Source organism: Borostomias antarcticus (genome assembly GCF_949987555.1).
Source record: "Borostomias antarcticus genome assembly, chromosome: 20".
NCBI lineage: Eukaryota > Metazoa > Chordata > Actinopteri > Stomiiformes > Stomiidae > Borostomias > Borostomias antarcticus.
This window is the reverse complement of record NC_140253.1, coordinates 2,225,630-2,243,129: the sequence shown is the minus strand read 5'-3', so window position 1 is coordinate 2,243,129 and position 17,500 is coordinate 2,225,630. Positions and strand designations below refer to the sequence as shown.

General features: G+C 51.2%; 2 protein-coding genes across 2 annotated transcripts in view; both read left to right on the top strand.

Annotated features, from left to right (window-relative positions):
• The window catches only part of tdrd7a (tudor domain containing 7 a), a gene marked incomplete at both ends in the record, with an annotated part of 14,028 nt that extends 13,523 nt beyond the window's left edge, over positions 1-505 (top strand). Inside the window, 2 exons of the mRNA XM_084454433.1 lie at positions 1-3; positions 285-505. The exon at positions 1-3 is cut by the window's left edge and continues 161 nt beyond it. Of these exons, the coding sequence (XP_084310559.1) occupies positions 1-3; positions 285-505 (224 nt within the window). The remainder of the gene's footprint in view (positions 4-284) is intronic.
• Positions 506-6,143: 5,638 nt separating this feature from the next.
• tmod1 (tropomodulin 1) overlaps positions 6,144-17,500 on the top strand; it is a gene marked incomplete at its 5' end in the record, with an annotated part of 16,013 nt that continues 4,656 nt past the window's right edge. Inside the window, 4 exons of the mRNA XM_084454543.1 lie at positions 6,144-6,263; positions 9,766-9,922; positions 13,748-13,864; positions 16,963-17,052. Of these exons, the coding sequence (XP_084310669.1) occupies positions 6,144-6,263; positions 9,766-9,922; positions 13,748-13,864; positions 16,963-17,052 (484 nt within the window). The remainder of the gene's footprint in view (positions 6,264-9,765; positions 9,923-13,747; positions 13,865-16,962; positions 17,053-17,500) is intronic.

Genomic DNA, 17,500 nt, shown 5'->3' with positions numbered 1-17,500 from the left:
CTGGTCAGTAGCTGCCTTCGCCCTCTCTCTCTCCCTCCCTCCCTCTCTCCTCCTTTCTTTTTCCCTCCCCCTCTTCTCCCCCAGGTGTGGACCTGCAGCCCCCACCTCTAATAACCTCTAAAGTCGCTGCACATCTAAATGCTCCCCTCTCCTCCTCCTCTCTCTTCCCTCCATCATAGTCATGAACCAGCAATCGGTGTCCATTGTGCTCTGTAACCACCTGGAGAATAATGGCTTACTAAACTCCCTCTCTCCTTTCCCTCTCTCCCTCCCTCCCCCCCCAGGTGTGGAGCAGCGGCTGTGGTCGGAGGCGGAGTCCATCGTGTTCCGCAACCACGTGGAGAAGTGCCCCCTGGTGGCCAAGGTGGAGGCGGTGCAGGAGGCCTCCCTGCCCTGGGAGAGGAAGCTGACCCTCTACCTGGTGGACACCAGCCAGGACGACACCGACTTCTGGGTCCATGACATCATGGCCAACCTGGCGGAGGAGCTCACCCAGGCCGCCTAGTGGCAGGGAGCCCCCCCCCCCCCCCCCCCCCCAGCCCAGGACACATAAATGGAACCCTAAAACAACACGTGACCTCACGAACCTTTGGACCTGACGAGGAGCAGAAGTGCTTGGTACCACAGCTTTGCATTATATTTACATAAGCTGCGGAGAGAGGGAAGATACGATGGGAATCACCTCCCTAAACCAGATGCACTGTTCTGTTCCAGGCCACATCAAATGTGCCTCTAAGCTTGAGTTCTTTAGTAAATGGTTCATTAGTCAGAGAAGAGCCCCTTGATAAACTCCCCCATAGATTATTTTCTCATTCTAAGGCATGTTCTTTGCTGAAAGCCAAAAGCCATTTATTTATTTGTTTTTCGTTTGATGTATTTATGTTCATGGTTTTGTGATTATTATTTTATATTATGTATTTATTTTCTTTTTTATTATATTTAATTTTTTTCTTTGATTTACTTTTCTCTTCTGATTGACTGCATGTAATTGATTTGTCTGTGCACTTTTACTTTGAATTTATTATTTAACATATAAATAAATGGCTTAAATGGATGCCTGTTAAATATTGTTATACCCTTAAAAAAAGAGTTTTTTGTTACAAACGTTTTAATAAAAATATAACATCACACGGCCATCCTCGCGTTTTCGATGGTATTGTTTGTATTTGTTTTAACGTTTTTCTCTTGATATTTCGGTGTTAATCTGAGCGCTCGACACACTTGCATGACATCACTTGAGTGGCAGACTGCGCCAGGGGGAGTAGACTACCGGAGAGTTTACTACAGAGAGGAGACCACCGGACTCTACCGGAGAGTTTACTACAGAGAGGAGACCACCGGACTCTACCGGAGAGTTTACTACAGAGAGGAGACCACCGGACTCTACCGGAGAGTTTACTACAGAGAGGAGACCACCGGACTCTACCGGAGACTCTAGGCTACATCGCCTTCGAGGGAGTGCTGGACACAGTAAACCACTGATAGACAAAGTTCAACTTGACTTTCATTTCTGGCTCGGTTTGGTCAACGTTGAAGAATAACTGTTATAAACAGGGTCATGGACGGTTTTGTTTAGCAAGTCGCGGAGTTTATTCCCCGGTTTTTTGCGTCCTTTCAGTGCGACTCGACCGGCCCGAAAAGGAACCATATCTGGTCAAAGTATTCGGCTGTCACAAAGCGGGACCCGGTCGCTATAAATAGACCGGGATAAGCGGTGTGAGAGGTACGTGAGTGAAACAACTGTTTGTACAGCGGACTAGAGTTTTTTGTAAATGGAACCGGCTTATTATTCGTTCATGACCTAAAAATGAGTTAGACAAGTACTTGATCTAAACCGGACCCTGTACACGTTTTCCAAATGGCCCCACGTTTCCTCCTAAAGTGATAACATTTATATTCAATAAGATTGAGGAAATATATAGCCTAGCTGTCAATTTGCATGCGTACAATTTAATTATTGACTAAAATGTCTCATTCAAATTTGTAAGATTTGTGTAGCTCTACGATGCGCAGTAGAAACTTGTGGATTGTTCAAAAGAGAGTTAGGCTACCTCTTGAAGCCACTTATTCTTTAGTGCTGTCTGTTTTATTTCAACTCCAGACATTTGAAGAGAATGGAAACATGGCTCCTTGCTTCCTCTCTCTCCCTCTCTCTCTCTCTCTCTCTCTCTCTCTCTCTCTCTCTCACACACTCATACACAGACTTGCTCAAGTTGATAACTTTACTTACCCAGGACTCTTGACAATATATTATGTTATAGTAGTTTTAGACCTGTGGGTTTATTAGGACTCAGCCCTTTGAACCCCGATACTCATCCTGGCCTGTGTAGCCTGAGACCCATGTCCAGTACTCCAGTAGAGAGAGACCTACTGTATGGTAGAGAGAGACCTACTGTATGGTAGAGAGAGACCTACTGTATGGTAGAGAGATACCTACTGTATGGTAGAGAGAGACCTACTGTATGGTAGAGAGAGACCTACTGTATGGTAGAGAGAGACCTACTGTATGGTAGAGAGAGACCTACTGTATGGTATGGGGGGGGGGGGGGGTGTTGCTGTCGGTCAGATTTCCCATTGACGATCTGTGTTCAATCTATAGCCCTGGTCTAACTCCACCATTACAACGCTGAATGAGTCACATTACACGTCTACCTTCGTAGCTTTCCAAACTGGGCTGAAGACAAGCTTATTTAAACATTACTATACTTATGTGTATAGTCTTTTGTACTGTTATGCATGTCCTGTATTTAAATGTTTTATGTTTTGAGTTGTTTTTAAGTGCTTTATAGGCTAAATCAACTACAGTATTATGATTGTTATGGACGGCGGTGGGCTAGCTGGCCTGCAGAGCCCCACCCCCAGGGCTAAAAGAGCAACATTCCCCCCTCCCCAACTCACTCACTCACTGTTCCCCCCTCCCCAACTCACTCACTGTTCCCCCCTCCCCAACTCACTCACTCACTGTTCCCCCCTCCCCAACTCACTCACTCACTGTTCCCCCCTCCCCAACTCACTCACTGTTCCCCCCTCCCCAACTCACTCACTGTTCCCCCCTCCCCAACTCACTCACTGTTCCCCCCTCCCCAACTCACTCACTCACTGTTCCCCCCTCCCCAACTCACTCACTCACTGTTCCCCCCCTCCCCAACTCACTCACTCACTGTTCCCCCCTCCCCAACTCACTCACTGTTCCCCCCTCCCCAACTCACTCACTCACTGTTCCCCCCTCCCCAACTCACTCACTCACTGTTCCCCCCTCCCCAACTCACTCACTCACTGTTCCCCCCTCCCCAACTCACTCACTCACTGTTCCCCCCTCCCCAACTCACTCACTCACTCACTGTTCCCCCCTCCCCAACTCACTCACTCACTGTTCCCCCCTCCCCAACTCACTCACTCACTGCACAGATATGACAGGACTGTTATCAGCTGTTTAGAGGAACCCCCAGGCCGCCTCCGGATAGGGAAGCATGTTAGATCAGAGTTTTCCTCCAGGATGACCTCAGTCTGTGAAGTCATGTTAGATCAGAGTTGACCTCCAGGATGACCTCAGTCTGTGAAGTCATGTTAGATCAGAGTTGACCTCCAGGATGACCTCAGTCTGTGAAGTCATGTTAGATCAGAGTTGACCTCCAGGATGACCTCAGTCTGTGAGATCGTGTCAGATCAGAGATGACCTCCAGGATGACCTCAGTCTGTGAGATCGTGTCAGATCAGAGATGACCTCCAGGACGGGAGGGGTTTTGCATTCGTTTCCACCACTTTGCCTGACAGAGACGCATCCCTCATTACATCTGGATCACATTGTTGCAGCAGCCGTGAGTTTTGCCAGCCAGCAGACCAGCCTATAAATACACCCTCTCTCCTCTTGTTCTTCTTCCATCTCTCTCTCTCTCTTTCTCTCTCTCTCTTTCTCTCTCTCTCTCTCTCTCTCTCTCTGGATGTCCAGGGTGGGAGTGACAGACAGGCGCTAGGCTACCCTCAGCTGTTTTCCCCCAGGCTTTTAGAGGGCAGTCAAGGCTTTGCCATCTGACCCACAGACCTTTAAACATGCTACATCCCGCGCAGCACTAGTCATGGCTAGGTAGCTGGTTAGCTAGCGCCGTCTGACTGAATGACTTAGCTGGGTGGGTGAACGGCTGGCTGAGCAGCTTGCTAGATGGCTGTCTGTTTGGCTGCTGTTACTAACATAGCCTAATTAAGCCAAAGGGTGGAGGGGATTGTCATGCCATGATCCTATGATGCTAGGCAGCTGGCTAGCAGAGTGAACAGCTGCTAATACATACTGACGGCGCTGTCGGCCCTGAGTGCATTGGAATCGCGCGGGCCCCCTCAGACTTTATTTTGGAGTGTTAACTGTAAAAGCAAGCAAGCAAAGTTTGGTCCGGCTGGCTCACTGAATGGCTGGCTGTTTGAATCGATAGCTGCTTACTAATGTAGCCTGAGAGGAGACATGGGGACGAGTAGTATCATGTCGTCCCCTTATGGTAGTGGGGTCCCTTCACAGCCGACCCACAGACCTCCAACATGGCTACAATCCCTCACCATGTCAGCCAGCTGGCTGCTGTTACTAATGTCAGCCAGGACAGGAGAGGCCCACTGTTGGGGGAAGAAGGGCCCAGTCATGTCGAGGCTTCCTGATAACAGTTGGTCCAGATAACAGCAGTTGGTCCTGATAACAGTTGTTCCTGATAACGGCAGTTGGTCCTGATAACAGTTGTTCCTGATAATGGCAATTAGTCCTGATAACTGCAGTTGGTCCTGATGGGAAAAAAATTAAAATCTTTTTGACCCACACAGACCCCCCAGTCGTGTCGAGGCATCCTGACCAACAGCAGTTGGTTTAGATAACGCCAGTTGGTCCTGATTTTTAAAATCTAAATCTTTTTGACCCACACAGACCCTCATTCCTCATGGTGCTTGTCAGCCATCTGGCAGGCTGTTAGTAAAGAGCCCCCAGTGTTGGCCGGGGAGAGTAGACCCTCGTTTTTTGAATCTCCTCTTTTGGCAGTGGATGCTCCAACTTTATTCTGAGTCATCAAGGAACCTTACCGCACCAGTTTTCTATGCATCGGTTAAACCGAGTCCAAAGCTGAAATAACACGATTCTCCATTGAAAGGGCTTCTTCTAAATTCCAGACTATAGGCTTAATCTGTGTACAGGAAACTGGATGTCCAAGTGCCCACCTGTAGCCTTGTACAACCATCCTGATGTTTTTTAAGAGGCTAGGACCCACCTACAGCTTCCCCAGTTCCTGGACATGGACTACATCTGTATAAGTACTTACATATAACTATGACTAAATTATATTTAAGCCATGTCGTAGTAAACAGTACAGTAATTCTCAGTAAATGCCATCACTCTGCCGTTGACTCTGCGTAGGTGTTACGTAGACTTGGTTTACTGGTGGTGATTAACTGTAGGTCTTGGCAACCAATCCACTATGTACACATTTCTTTGCCAGTGAGTGCCCAGTCCAAGACTTTCTTTACCGTAAGGCTTTTCTGGTCTGCAATAAGCCGAGCTCTGCTTCACTAATACATTTACACATTTACAATTTAACACTTAGTGACACCAGATACAAACATTTCCAAGACCTCCCAAATTCAGCCATGCATCACAACGTTCTCAAGTGCGGTCCCTGAGTCAAGTCCCGGGCCAAAGACGACACATTTTAGGTGTAGTTCTAGACCTACCGAGACTCAACGCATGTCCGAAGAGCCGGTAGACTCTTTGTGTATCGGGTACTGGGACCATGGGAATAGTTGGCTCAGGTGTGTTAGTGTTCTACCAACATCCCCTGTGATGTCTGGGACTGGGCTGGCATTCCGTTCATTCATTTCCTTTTAACTTCTCACTCTCCTCAATTGGCTGCAGAGCCCTCCTCCCCTCCGCCCCTCCCCGACCTCGTCTGTTCATTCCTCCCCTTCTTTTAACCCGTCTCCTCTTCTTTTCCGTCTCCTCTCATCCGCAGGAAACAGACATAAGGAAGTCCTCCCAGATACGTGGGCCCGTCCATCCTCGCCGTTTCCTTTCTTTATTTTTTCTTCTTCTCACCGTCGAGGAGGGCGGGGAGGGGGGGGGGGGGGGTCCGGGTCACCTGAGCAGCGGTCGGGCGGGGCGCGGGGACTGGGCGGCGGCCATGTCGTTTAAGAAGGAGATGGAGAAGTACCGGGACGTGGACGAGGACGAGCTCCTGCAGAAGCTGACGGACGAGGAGCTGCAGAGGCTGGAGGACGAGCTTGAGGAGCTGGACCCCGACGTGAGTCTGACCTTCATGTGACCTTCATGTGACCTTGATATGACCTTTGGGGAGAGGTGGGACGGGGGAGGGGTCGCTGAAGCTGGGGAGCTTGATGTAAGTCTGGAGGGGATTTACCTTTAGATAACCTTTATGACCTTTACATTACAGTACAGTCATTTAGCAGAAACTTTTACTGTATCCAAAGCGGCTAAGTGCATTCACAGGGGACAGGGTGGGGGATAGAGGGGTGGGGGGTAGAGGGATGAGTCAGCAAGATGGCCGAGTCAGCAAGATGGCCGCGCCTATGCTGGCAGCTGGTCGTCTGAGCTGGGTACTCGTTCTGTTTGTGATATGTGTTTGTTCGTCGGTATGTGAGAACAGTGTTAAATCAGTAATCGTGTATGATTTTCATGTCCCCACTGTAAAGCACTCTGTGCACTCGTGCTACGAAGGGTGCTATATAAATACAATTTTACTTTACTTACTTACTTACTATGAGGGATGGGGGGGGGGGGGTAGAGGGATGAGGGGTAGAGGGATGGGAGGTAGAGGAATGAGGGATAGGGGGGGTAGAGGGATAGTGGAGGTAGAGGGATGAGGGATAGGGGAGGTAGAGGGATAGGGGGGGTAGAGGGATGAGGGATAGGGGAGGTAGAGGGATGAGGGATAGGGGAGGTAGAGGGATGAGGGATAGGGAAGGTAGAGGGATAGGGGATAGGGGAGGTAGAGGGATAGGGGATAGGGGGGGTAGAGGGATGAGGGATAGGGGAGGTAGAGGGATGAGGGATAGGGGGGGTAGAGGGATGAGGGATAGGGGAGGTAGAGGGATAGGGGAGGTAGAGGGATAGGGGGGGTAGAGGGATGAGGGATAGGGGGGGTAGAGGATGAGGGATAGGGGGGGTAGAGGGATGAGGGATAGGGGAGGTAGAGGGATAGGGGAGGTAGAGGGATGAGGGATAGGGGAGGTAGAGGGATGAGGGATAGGGGAGGTAGAGGGATGAGGGATAGGGGAGGTAGAGGGATGAGGGATAGGGGAGGTAGAGGGATAGGGGAGGTAGAGGGATGAGGGATAGGGGAGGTAGAGGATGAGGGATAGGGGAGGTAGAGGGATGATGGATAGGGGGGGTAGAGGGATGAGGGATAGGGGAGGTAGAGGGATAGGGGATAGGGGGGGTAGAGGGATGAGGGATAGGGGGGGTAGAGGATGAGGGATAGGGGGGGTAGAGGGATGAGGGATAGGGGAGGTAGAGGGATAGGGGAGGTAGAGGGATGAGGGATAGGGGAGGTAGAGGGATGAGGGATAGGGGAGGTAGAGGGATGAGGGATAGGGGAGGTAGAGGGATGAGGGATAGGGGAGGTAGAGGGATAGGGGAGGTAGAGGGATGAGGGATAGGGGAGGTAGAGGATGAGGGATAGGGGAGGTAGAGGGATGATGGATAGGGGAGGTAGAGGGATAGGGGAGGTAGAGGGATGAGGGATAGGGGAGGTAGAGGGATGAGGGATAGGGGAGGTAGAGGGATAGGGGAGGTAGAGGGATGAGGGATAGGGGAGGTAGAGGATGAGGGATAGGGGAGGTAGAGGGATGATGGATAGGGGAGGTAGAGGGATAGGGGAGGTAGAGGGATGAGGGATAGGGGAGGTAGAGGGATGAGGGATAGGGAAGGTAGAGGGATGAGGGATAGGGAGGGTAGAGGGACAGGGGAGGTAGAGGGATAGGGGAGGTAGAGGGATAGGGGAGGTAGAGGGATGAGGGATAGGGGAGGTAGAGGGATGAGGGATAGGGAAGGTAGAGGGATGAGGGATAGGGAGGGTAGAGGGACAGGGGAGGTAGAGGGATAGGGGAGGTAGAGGGATAGGGGAGGTAGAGGGATGAGGGACAGGGGAGGTAGAGGGATAGGGGAGGTAGAGGGATGAGGGATAGGGAAGGTAGAGGGATGAGGGATAGGGGAGGTAGAGGGATAGGGGGGTAGAGGGATGAGGGATAGGGGAGGTAGAGGGATGAGGGATAGGGAAGGTAGAGGGATGAGGGATAGGGGAGGTAGAGGGATAGGGGAGGTAGAGGGATAGGGGAGGTAGAGGGATAGGGGGGGTAGAGGGATGAGGGATAGGGGAGGTAGAGGGATGAGGGATAGGGGGGGTAGAGGGATGAGGGATAGGGGGGGGTAGAGGGATGAGGGATAGGGAAGGTAGAGGGATGAGGGATAGGGAAGGTAGAGGGATGAGGGATAGGGGAGGTAGAGGGATAGGGGAGGTAGAGGGATGAGGGATAGGGGAGGTAGAGGGATGATGGGGGGGGGGGAGGCAGGCTGATCTCGAGGGGGATGTGGAGGGGACATATAAATTGAGGCGAGCCGCCCGTGTGTGAGGGGGTGACAGACGTTCCCGCGGGCGGAGACCCCGGAGGTTATTTATGGTTTTATACGCAGCTACTTGTGGCTCTTCCGTCCTGCCGTGGTCGTCCATCACGCTGCCGGAGGCGCTGACAGCCTCGTAACGGGGGGGTGAATAACTGCCCACGCGTCACGGAGGCTCACCATGCCTGGAGAGAGACCGGCAGAGAGAGACCGTCCTGCCTGGAGACCAGCTTACATGACTGCCTCTGGTTCTCTCCTTTCTTCACCCCGCCTCTCTGTCTCTCTTTTTTCTAAAGGTCTCTTTCTCTCTCTCTCTCTCTCTCTCTCTCTCTTTATCTCTTTCCCTCTCTGTCTCTCTTTTTTCTAAAGGTCTCTCTCACACACACTCTCTCTCTTTTTGCCCTGTTTCTCTCCTCCCCTCTCTCCCTCTCTGTCTCTCTCTTTTTCTGTAGGTCTCTCTCTCTCTCTTCTCTCTCTTTATCTCTTTCCCTCTCTGTCTCTTTTTTCTAAAGGTCTCTCTCACACACACACTCTCTCTCTTTTTGCCCTGTTTCTCTCTTCCCCCCTCTTCCTCTCTGTCTCTCTCTTTTTCTGTAGGTCTCTCTGTCTCTCTCTTTTTCTGTAGGTCTCTCTCTCTCTCTCTGGCCGTGCCTCTCTCTCCGTCTCTCCCTCCCTCTGTGTGGTCAGTAAGCTTGTCCAGACTGTAGTGAGCTGGCCTGGTCGGAGGGTCTGTGAACACTGACTCCCCTCAGCTATCATGAAGCACTAAAAATAGTATGGAAGTACTGTATGAGTACTGTATGAGCCATTAGTAGGTGCTGATAGCTAAGATAAGATATCGGTGTGTGTGTATAGAGCTGGTCTGCTTTGGTCTAAGAATAGCTGGGAGTATTTGTATCTAGGTCTGGGAAGCGTTTTTGTTCTTTGTGTGTGTGTGTGTGTGTGTGTGTGTGTGTGTGGTTGTGTCCTGTGCTTTTTAGCGGTCACCAGCAGCTCTATAGCTCGCTCTGTCGGTCCACAAAAATGTCAGGAAAAGTGCAATGCGGCACCACAGCTTGCCCTGACCAATCCACTAATTGGACAAGAGCGGAGAGCCGGAATGAAACGTGCAAATGACGACAATTTTGCCATCCCGGTTATCCAATGAGAATTCTCCCCCCGGTCAGAATGCGTTGTTGCCGGCTGGTATGAGGCAGAAGGACCAGACCAAGAAGTCTCCCACGGGGACCTTCCAGAGAGATAACCTACTGGCCCACCTGGAGAAGCAGGCCAAGGAGCACCCAGACAAGGAGGACCTGGTGCCCTTCACTGGAGAGAAGAGGGGTAAGTGGTGTGTGTGTGTGTGTGTGTGTGTGTGTGTGTGTGTGTGTGTGTGTGTGTGTGTGTGTGTGTGTGTGTGTGTGTGTGTGTGTGTGTGTGTGAGAGAGAGAGCGAGAGTGTGTGTGCGTGCCTGTCTCTGTCGCTGTGTCTCTCGCCTCTCTCTCTCTCTCTCTCTCTCTCTCTCTCTCTCTCCACCCTATCTCAATCCCTACCTTCCCTCTCCCCACTCTCCCTCTCTCTTTCCACTCTCTCTCCCTCTTTCTCTCCACTCGCTCCCACTCTCTCTCTCTCCCTCTCTCTCTCTCTCTCTCTCTCTCTCTCTCTCTCTGGGGATGCTGATAGGATCAACCGTCCCTCCCAGATTCATAACCTTAAAGAGTAGCTCAAAACAGATCCTGGACCAGAGAGTGTGCAGGACCGTGTCAGGAGGGAGACGGGGAGGGGGGTGGGGGGGGGGTGCTAGATACCAGGCATGTCTGGCAGTAACACTAGAAGACTAGTAACACTAGTCTCTCCCATCGCCCCTGTCTGTCTGTCTGTCCCAGTGAGATCGAAGGCTTTTTAAGGGCAGGACAGACAGAGAGACGACTGACAGAATGCTGCCATTACGTGCCGTGGTCAGCTAGGTGTCCCGACTCAGCTGAGTCAATAGTGACAAAATAGAAAATGGAACCTGTTGATTGAAGCCATGTATCCATCCATCCATCCATCTTCATCCGCTTATCCGGGGTCGGGTCGCGGAGGCAGCAGTTCCAGCAGGGGGCCCCAGACATCCCTGCCTGGGGAATCTTTAGCCGCTCCCAGGCCAGTGCGGAGCTGGAGTCCCGCCATCTAGTCCTGGGTCTACCCCGCGGCCTCCTCCCAGCCGGACACGCCTGGAACACCTCCCTAGGGAGGCGCCCAGGAGGCATCCTCACTAGATGCCCGAACCACCTCAACTGGTTCCTTTCGACGCAAAGGAGCAGCGGCTCTACTCGGAGTCTCTCCCGGATGACTGAACTTCTCACCCGATCTCTCAGGGAGACCCCAGCCACCCTCCAGAGAAAACTCATTTCGGCCGCTTGTATCCGTTATCTCGTTCTTTCGGTCATGACCCATCCTTCATGACCATAGCTGAGGGTGGGGACAAAGATAGACCGGTAGATCGAGAGCTTTGCCTTTTGGCTCAGCTCTCTTTTCGTCACAACACTAAAGTAAAGCGACTGCAGAACCGCACCAGCTGCTCCGATTCTCCGGCCAAACTCCCTCTCCATGGTTCCCTCACTCGTGAACAAGACCCCCAGATACTTGAACTCCTTCACTTGGGGTAAGGACTCATTTCCTACTCGGAGCGGTCAGACCACTGGTTTCCTGCTGAGAACCATGGCCTCAGACTTAGAAGTGCTGATTCTCATCCCAGCCGCTTCACACTCAGTTGCGAACCTATCCAGAGAGTGTTGGAGGTCGCAGGCAGATGATGCCATCAGGACCACATCATCTGCAAATAGCAGCGACGCGATCCCCAGCTCACCGAACTGCAAACCCACCTCCGCACGACTACGCCTCAATATCCTGTCCAGGAAAATCACAAACAGGATTGGTGACAAAGTGCAGCCCTGGCGGAGGCCAACCCCCACCGGAAAGGAAGACAACTTACTGCCGAGGACACGGACACAGCTCTCGCTCTGGGTATACAGGGATTGGATGGCCCTAAGTAGGGATCCCCTCACCTCATACTCCCGCATAACCCTCCACAAGACCTCTCGAGGGACCCGGTCGTAAGCCTTCTCCAAGTCCACAAAACACATGTACACATGTTGGGCAAACTCCCAAGCCCCCTCCAAGATTCTTGCAAGAATGAAGAGCTGGTCGGTGGTTCCACGACCAGGACGAAATCCGCATTGTTCCTCTTCGATTGGAGGTTCGACTATCGGCCGGACCCTCCTTTCCAGCACCTTGGAGTACACTTTCCCTGGGAGGCTGAGTAATGTGAGGCCTCTATAGTTGGCACACACCCTCTGGTCCCCTTTTTTGGATATTGGGACCATCACCCCAGTCTGCCACTCCTTTGGCACTGGCCCAGACTTCCACACAATGTTAAAGAGGCGTGTCAACCAAGACAGCCCCTCAACACCCAGCGCCTTCAGCATTTCTGGACGGATCTCATCAGTCCCTGGGGCTTTGCCACTGTGGAGTGGTTTGACTACCTCAGTGACCTCCTCCAGGGAAATTGACGATGGCCCCCCATCATCTTCCGGTTCTGCCTCGATCGTAGAGGGTGGATAAGTCGGGTTCAGGAGTTCCTTCCAATGCTCAACAACCTCCTCAGTTGAGGTCAGCAGTGTCCCTTCCTTGCTGTATTCAGCTTGGATGGTCCCCCGCTTTCCCTTCCTGAGGTGTCTGATGGTCTTCCAGAAACACTTTGGTGCCGACCGAAAGTCCTTCTCCATTGTTTCACCGAACTCCTCCCACACCCGCTGCTTTGCCTTGGTCACGGCCAAAGCCGCAGCCCTCCGGGCCAGTCGATACCCTGCAACTGCTTCTGAGGTCCCCCGGGCTAACATATCCCGGAAGGCCTCCTTCTTCAGTCGGACGGCTTCCCTGACCACCGCTGTCCACCAAGGTGTCCTAGGGTTACCGCCCCTTGAGGTACCTATGGCCCTCAGGCCACAGCTCCCAGCTGCAGCTTCAGCAATGGAGGCTTTGAACCCTCACTACACGCTTGGGTTTTCCAGGTCTGTCCAGAGGTTTCTCCCGCCATCGAAACCAGCTCACTACCAGATGGCTCTGCCCCTCTCTTTACCTGAGTGTCCAAAACACATGGCCTCAGATCAGATGATACGATAACGAAATCGATCATCGACCTTCAGCCTAAGGTGTTCTGATGCCAGGTGTACTTGTCGGCATCCTTGTGTTCAAACATGGTGTTTGTTATGGAGAACAAAACACCACTCGGGTTCAGATCGTGGTGGCCATGCCTCCCAATCACGCCCCTCCAAGTTTCTCCATCATTGCCCACGTGTGCATTGAAGTCCCCCAGTAGGACAGTGGAGTCCCCTGCAGGAGCCCCAAATAGGACTCCACTCAGGGTCTGCAGGAAGGCTGAGTACTCCGAACTACTGTTCGGTGCATAAGCACAAACCATAGTCAGAGTCCCCCCCCCTCCCCCCCCCCCCCCCCCCCCCCCCCCCCCAGTCCTAAGGCGCAGGGAGGCGACCCTCTCGTCCACTGGGGTGAACTCCAGCACAGAGGCGCTCAGCTGGGGGCTAGCTAGTATAGCCACACCTGCCTTACGCCTCATACTGTGAGCAACTCCGGAGAAGAACAGGGTCCAACCCCTATCCAGGGGTTAAGTTCTGGCGCCGGTGCTGTGTGTGAAGGTTAGCCCCACCAGGTGTAATTGGTATCGCTCCACCTCCCTCACTCATGTCCCCAGAGCCAGCCTCTGCCGCTCGGGTCCGGTCTCAGATTTTTGTCCATCGTGGGTTTTTACCTGTAACCCCAGGTAGGGGGGCTAGGGGGTACTACCACTTGCCCAAGGTGGACCCTCAGACTAGTGGAGGGAAGGAGGCATATTACTTCTCCATTCTAGTTTGCACTGAAACTAGCCACTGCCCTCTTGAAGCCATGTACTAAATTATTATCTGACTAATCACACGTAAGACCTCTGTGATTAATGAGGACTCTGTGTGTGTGTGTGTGTATGTGTGCGTGTGCGCGTGTGTGTGTGCATGTGTGCGTGTACGCGTGTGCATGTGTGTGCATGTGTGTGCGTGCGTGTGTGTGTGCGTGCCTGCGTGTGTGTGTGTGTTTGTGTTTGTGTGTGTATGTATTGACCGTGCCTCCCAGGGAAAGCCTGGGTCCCTAAGCAGGTGGTGAACCCCATCATGGAGAGCGTGACTCTGGAGCCGGAGTTGGAGGAGGCCCTAGCCAACGCCAGCGACGCTGAGCTCTGCGACATCGCAGGTACGGCCCGACCCGACCCACGACCTAAAACCGACCATCAGCCGACGTCATTGTACTACGTCTTCACAACGTCACCTGACCTTCATTAGTAACCTCCCTGTCCTCTTAACTCTCCTCCTCTAGAACTCCACCCTTCCTCCACTCCTCCTCTTCCTTCTCCCTCCTTCACCCCTCCATCACCATCGTCATCATCATCATCATCCTCCTGTCAGAGGGCTAGCTGGCCAGCTGCCAGGGTATACTTCATGCTAGCGCGCATGCTCTGCTGTGGTCTCGCTGATTGCATAGATCAGGTGTTTCGCCTGCTTGGCTAGGAGCTCAGGGTCATGGTAGTCGTGTTAGTTGGGTTTTTCGACGGCCCTACTTGGTTGCGAACAGGGCCGGCGCGGACGTGCTCGCCCGGTTAACGGAGCTGTACGGATCGCTCCAGCGAGCATGGCCTTCACACGTCACCGCCTAGGAACAAAGAGAGAGAGAGAGAGTGCACTCATGGGCGATTTTATAGGGGGGGCAGGGGGGGGCAAGTGCCCCCCCTGATTGGCCAGCCCAACTCTGCTCACATTTTTAAAAAAATCACAAATATTTTTATTTTTTTTATTTTTATTTTTTTTACTAATTAACACAATTATTAAATACATAATTGTGGTTTGTACCAGTTTGTGTTAGGTCATCATTCATTTTAAAAGTGCATTTATTACTTGAACTAAAACACATGGCACAACTCGTCCGTCGACCTCAACTATTACCGGTTTGATCTGTTTCCGCAAAAAAAATTAGATCTGACTGTATTGCTCAGTGCAACAAGCTAAAACTAGCCAACCTGCTCACAATGGCGAAAAGAGCTATAAAAACAATTGACCACTTCTTCATAAAAAAAAATAAAACTGGCAATGCTTATGAAGAAGCTACCACTCGAAATGACACCGCAGCAGGTGCAATCGAATGCAGAAGTGCTCCAGAGGCTATCAAAGCTAGCACTAGCACTAGCAACATCACCATCGGCGAGGAAGCTAGCACCAGCAGGCAGTTTGATGTTGTAATGTTGGGTATGGCCTAGTGCTCGGTCATAAAGTCATATTGACATGCTTGTGGTGTCTAGATGAAGTTTGATGCATTGTGCATATTGAATTATCATACGGATTTCTTATTAGCATACTGTTCACAACTGGCATTCTTTGTAAATAAATGGGACGGGACGGGACGGCAGAACAGGTTTTTTTTTCTCACGTCAAAATGTTGCCCCCCTTACTCTCAGAGGGTAAAATCGCCTATGAGTGCACTTGTTGAGTACAGAGTAAATACTTGAAGTGGAGCTGACCTGTCCTCTCTCTCTCTTTCTCTCTCTCTCTCTCCCCCCCCCTCTCTCTCTCTCCCTCCCTCTCTCTCCCCCTCTCTCTCTCTCTCTCCCCCTCTCTCTTTCTCTCTCTCTCTCTCCTGGATGACTCAGCACTTTGGCGGTTGTTGCACTAAAAATGGATCCCCCTGTTCTCTGGCTGTTTATGTCTGTGGATACAATCTGTTCTCACGCTCTCCATCACACTGTGACACGCGCTAGAGAAGCTCAGTCCACCCGCTGGCTTTTCTCTCCTCCGCTCTCCGTTCTCACCTACTTCTCCCCTCTAACACACTTGTTCTTCATCCCTTCTTCCCTCCCTTCCCTTTTTATTCGTTTGTTAATTTCTCCTTCTGCCACTGAATCATTTTAATAGAGGTGCTTTTTCTGAGCTCGGGGGAGTAGAAGGAGAGAGAGCTCCAGAAATAACAGCGATGGTGACATTTCCACCCGACACACATTAGGTCGAATCCCAGACTGCGTACACACAGCGCTAATAACCCGTTCACAGTTGGAGGCCTGCGAAGATTGAAGATACGTTCAAAGCCACGGGTTTGGGATTGATACAGAGATAACTGAGAAAGCAGCCCAGCAGCAAAGCCACAGTGCTGGTTGGCCGGCTGGCTCCGCTCTCGCCGTGTCCTTATATGCCTGCGCCAGGCGCGCTGTGGGTGATGCATTGTGTGACAGCTGCTGAGGTGACAGTTGGTGCTTTGGACAGTGTTTCGGGACAGTGATTTACCGGCCTGGGGAGCCGTTGTTCTGTGCTAGTGCTGTGCCGTGACATCTTTGATATTCATCAGATTTTTCCATGTGAAATGTTTGTGAGCTCGGGGATTTCGCTTCAGCTCAGTTTCCGTTTAAATGAATGAATGGAAAATAGCTCAATAGTTCGGAAAATAGATTCCAGCTAAGACTTGGAAGCAAAAGCTGGTCTATTTTCGAACATTACTCAATTCAAATGTGACCAGATTCAAGTATGAAATCACTTTCTCAGTCAGCTGAGCTGAAGCTGAATTGATCCCGAGCGTGTTCTGTGTGGGGTAGCGTCTGTGGGCCGGTTCTGGTGAGAGTCCGTCCTCTGTGCTGTTTGGACCGTGTAAACTGACCTCTGACCCCCAGCTAGCTGGCGCACAGAGGACTGGCACTCAGAACACACATCAGTATTTATGACTTTATCTCTGAAAACACATCATTTGACCTAGAATATCTCTACTCTCTCCCTCTCCCTCTCCCTCTCCCTCTCCCTCTCTCTCTCTCTCTCTCTCCCTCCTTCTATTTATCTCTTGTTCTTCTTCCTCTTTGTTCATCCCTCCCTCTCCCTCTTTCTGTTTATCACCCCCTCTCTCTCTTTCTCTCTCCTCACTTCTCTTCATCTCTCTCACCCTACTTTTCTTCTCCCATCTATCTCCTTACCTCTCTCTGTATATACGTTTCTCTCCTCTCTTTATTCTGTCTATCCCTCCATCCCTCCCATCACCCTACCTTTCTCTCTTTCTTTCTCCATTCTATCTCCGTCCCTTCCTCTCACCCTTTACACTCTCTCTACCCTGCTTCTCTTCCTTTATCTCTCCATCTCTCCTCCCTCTCTTCCTCTATCTCTCCATCTCTCCTCCCTCTCTTCCTCTATCTCTCCATCTCTCATCCCTCTCTTCCTCTATCTCTCCATCTCTCCTCCCTCTCTTCCTCTATCTCTCCATCTCTCCTCCCTCTCTTCCTCTATCTTTCCATCTCTCCTTCCTCCATCTCTCTCCTGGTCCTCCAGCCATCCTGGGGATGCACACTCTGATGAGTAACCAGCAGTACTACGAGGCCCTGGCCAGCAGCACCATCGTCAACAAGCAGGGCCTGAACAGTAAGGCAGTCTGCACCACACTACACTATACTACACTATACTACACCTTACAAACCACACTATACTACACTATACTACACCTTACAAACCACACTATATACTATACTTCCTTACAAACCACACTATACTACACTATACTACCTTACAAACCACACTATACTACACCTTACAAACCACACTATACTACACTATACTACACTATACTACACCTTACAAACCACACTATATACTATACTTTCTTACAAACCACACTATACTACACTATACTACCTTACAAACCACACTATACTACACTATACTACCTTGCAAACCACACTATACTACACTATACTTCTTTACAAACCACACTATACTACACTATACTACCTTGCAAAACACACTATACTACACTATACTTCTTTACAAACCACACTATACTACCTTACAAACCACACTATACTACACTATA